Source organism: Myotis davidii, unplaced genomic scaffold (genome assembly GCF_000327345.1).
Source record: "Myotis davidii unplaced genomic scaffold, ASM32734v1 scaffold2370, whole genome shotgun sequence".
In the NCBI taxonomy this organism is placed as follows: domain Eukaryota; kingdom Metazoa; phylum Chordata; class Mammalia; order Chiroptera; family Vespertilionidae; genus Myotis; species Myotis davidii.
Window position 1 is genome coordinate 279,057 of NW_006282189.1, and position 3,329 is coordinate 282,385.

At 40.1% G+C, this 3,329-nt stretch overlaps 1 protein-coding gene across 1 annotated transcript in view; it reads left to right on the forward strand.

The window, feature by feature from the left end:
- The first annotated feature begins 1,286 nt into the window (after positions 1–1,286).
- The window catches only part of DMC1 (DNA meiotic recombinase 1), a 31,131-nt gene continuing 29,088 nt past the window's right edge, over positions 1,287–3,329 (forward strand). The window contains exons 1-3 of the mRNA XM_006752737.2: positions 1,287–1,373; positions 2,156–2,200; positions 3,096–3,242. Of these exons, the coding sequence (XP_006752800.1) occupies positions 1,323–1,373; positions 2,156–2,200; positions 3,096–3,242 (243 nt within the window). The 5' untranslated portion in view covers positions 1,287–1,322. The remainder of the gene's footprint in view (positions 1,374–2,155; positions 2,201–3,095; positions 3,243–3,329) is intronic.

Genomic DNA, 3,329 nt, shown 5'->3' on the forward strand with positions numbered 1-3,329 from the left:
GCTACTTGAGAAGGAGAGAGAACAACCTCTCGTTTTTTCAGGGGGAGAAGAAACGGGTGATTTTTGTTTTCGTCCGGGAGGGCAGTCTGTGGCACTTTGGGGAATAATGTACATCATTAACTGAGGGACGGCATCCAGGAGACCGCAGTGCACGGCCTCGCTTCCTCGGTGACTCGGCTGTGTAGGTGGCAGCAGCCACACCTCTCTCGGCGGTTTGTTCCCTTCTGCTAGGCCCCAACCCCCGACTTAGTGTTAAGTGAGGAGACGGAATAGACCCCAAAAAAGGAGTTACTTGGACCACATTTTATTCTAATAAATACGGCCATGGCTTGTAGATTCCTGAGGTCTTAAAACAACAGCTTCAGTGTTAAATGGCTGTTGGATTCTGTTTCTTGGCCCTAATTTATCATATGCTCGGCCTGCACACTCTGGCTTTGTCCAGAAGGTCCTCTGGAAGGTCGTTAGGCTGCCTGGTCTAATTAGCATATTATGCTTCTATTATTATAGCCCACAGGCCTGGTGCACAAAATTTGTGCATGGGTAGGGTCCCTAGGCCTAGCCAGCCATCAGGGCCATGGGGGCCTTCCATCCGCGCTGCCCCCTGGTGGTCAACGCACACATAGCAAGTGCTCGGACCGTCCAACTCCCAAGGGGACACTGCACATTAGTCTTTTATATACATAGAGTAGCCACTGTAATTTTAAATCTTTGTAAAATTAGTAAATACAAAATACACCTAATCTTCTGTGAAGCAAAAAGATACATGTTACAAGAGAGCTCATTCATAATTAACTAGCAGAAAGGTATTAATATTTTTATGAGGAAAATAAAAGCTATCTATTGAGGGTAGACAAAGTTCTAGGAGCCAGGGAGGATACAGGAAGAATGACACAAGGTCAAATTCTTAGAGTGTTATTAACCTAAACATGAAAGGTTAAATAGCAGTATGCAATTCTAGATAACATTTCAAGTTAACAAAAAAGAAGGCAGACAGTCATAATTAGCTGTGCTAAAGGAAATCAAAAGATATAAAAATAAATGACCAGTTTTGAGGAGAGAGAGAGAAGAAACTCAAATCCCCACCCCACATGCATCCTCACGAAGGAGATAATGCCACATACTCAGCAGAAAGAATATCAGCCGGCCAAGCCATTCCAAACTAAATGTTTCTCTAATTATCCTTCTGGACTTTGAAGCAAAATCAAGGAGGCCTCTGGGCAAAGGATTTTGTACTGTACAATCTATGACTACTTCTTAAAACATATTTCTTATTTTCCCAGAATTGGGTGGTGGTGTTTTTTTTCTGCTGCTCTCCTTTCAATATGAAGGAGGATCAAGTTGTGCTGGAGGAACCAGGATTCCAAGATGATGAGGTATGGCAAGAATACTGAAAGATATGCAGACAGTCGTGCCACAAAAATGAAGTTCCCTCTGTTAGCAACGATATTTAAAAACTGAATAGAAATAAAACCTAGTTCTAGAGAGAGGCAATATTACAAATACTAACAACTTGTTTAGCAAGGGGTGCTAAGATTAGCTACTTAGCAACTGGCATGGGATAATTGCAATAACTCAACCACTGGTATGGCCACACTGGTTCCTGTGCATACCGGTAACACATAGCAGAGGAAGGAGTGCAAGGTCTGGTGGGGAAGAAGGTTGAGAAAACATTTTTTAAAATAGGTTAAATTTTGTTCCAGCGAGGGCGAACCTTTTGAGCTCGGTGTGTCAGCATTTTGAAAAACCCTAACTTAACTCTGGTGCCGTGTCACATATAGAAATTTTTGATATTTGCAACCATAATAAAACAAAGATTTATATTTTTGATATTTATTTTATATATTTAAATGCCATTTAACAAAGAAAAATCAAAAAAATGAGTTCGCGTGTCACCTCTGGCACGCATGTCATAGGTTCGCCATCACTGTCTTAGACCATGACAAAACTGTTAGATTTTTCTTCCTCTTTGGATGTTAGCTCTTCTAAGTATATAACAGAGTGCTTGTAAAAATATTATTGATCATATCTCTGTCTGGAGAAGTGGAATTTTAGGAATTTTGAGTGACCATAATATTGAATTAACTCTTTAAAAGGTGCTAAACAATGTAATATGAATAATCAAAACTTCATTTTTTTTCTGTTTGCTCTCCTTTAGGAATCTTTGTTTCAAGACATTGACCTGTTACAAAAACATGGAATTGTAAGTATTTTTTTTAATGCTGTGTGAAATTGTCCAATTCAGGGTTTCTCAGCCTTGACCCTATTGAACATTTGGGACTGGGCGATTCTTTGTTGTGGGGAGCTGTCCTATGCATTGTAGGGTGTTTAGCAGCATCCTGGCTCCTAAACACTCACTATATCCAGTAGCACAACTAAAATTTGTCCAGACATTGCTCAGTATCCCCAGGGGGCAAAACTGCCCACGTTTGAGAACCACTGGTTCAACTGGAGGTATTCCAAGCTCTCTGCACCTACTGTCCTCATCAGCAGAAAATTCACTTCTGTGTCAGATGATTAGAGTAAATGATGTTTACAGAAATCCAGACTGCAAATAACAAACTAAATGAACTTCAACAGCAATTAGTTGATAGAAAACTTCTGTGACATTATCTTTTGAAGCCTCACATTTCATCTCTTCCGGTTAGATTTAGAAAATAGGAGCAAGAGAAAATTCTGGTCCTTTGGTGATGTAGTTATTTGCATTCACCAAGGGTAGATGGGGAAAAAATCCTTAAAAAATTAAAATATATTAGTAATGAAGTTTTGTAGAAGGAAGGAGCTGAACTGAGGGGTGAATGTGTGATAAATTAGCTAGCTTTTCTACCAACAGACTTTTCTTTTGAATCCCTTGTTACATTGCCATGGTCCCACTAATATTCTTGGGAAATCAGGGCACAGCCAGAACATTTGGCCGTGTGCTGGGTATGTTCTACTCGTATTTCCAGAACATTTGGCTACATGGTGGGTGGGTTCCACCTGGTTGCTTGTATAAAATTGGCATCGCGGTGGAAGGAGATGGACACAAAGTGCATGACATACTATGGGAATTTTTCAGGCTGGTATTTTATCAATCTGCTTCATTCTTTTACTTACAGAACGTAGCTGACATTAAAAAACTGAAGTCAGTAGGAATCTGTACCGTCAAAGGGATACAAATGACAACAAGAAGAGCCCTATGCAATGTCAAAGGGCTCTCAGAAGCAAAAGTGGACAAGATTAAAGAGGCAGCCAACAAACTTATTGTAAGCAAAATCCATTCTTTGTTGTTTTAGCTTAGAAGGGCTCTGTGAGTTTCTGTAGCCTTTTTCATTATGAACACTGGAAACCAT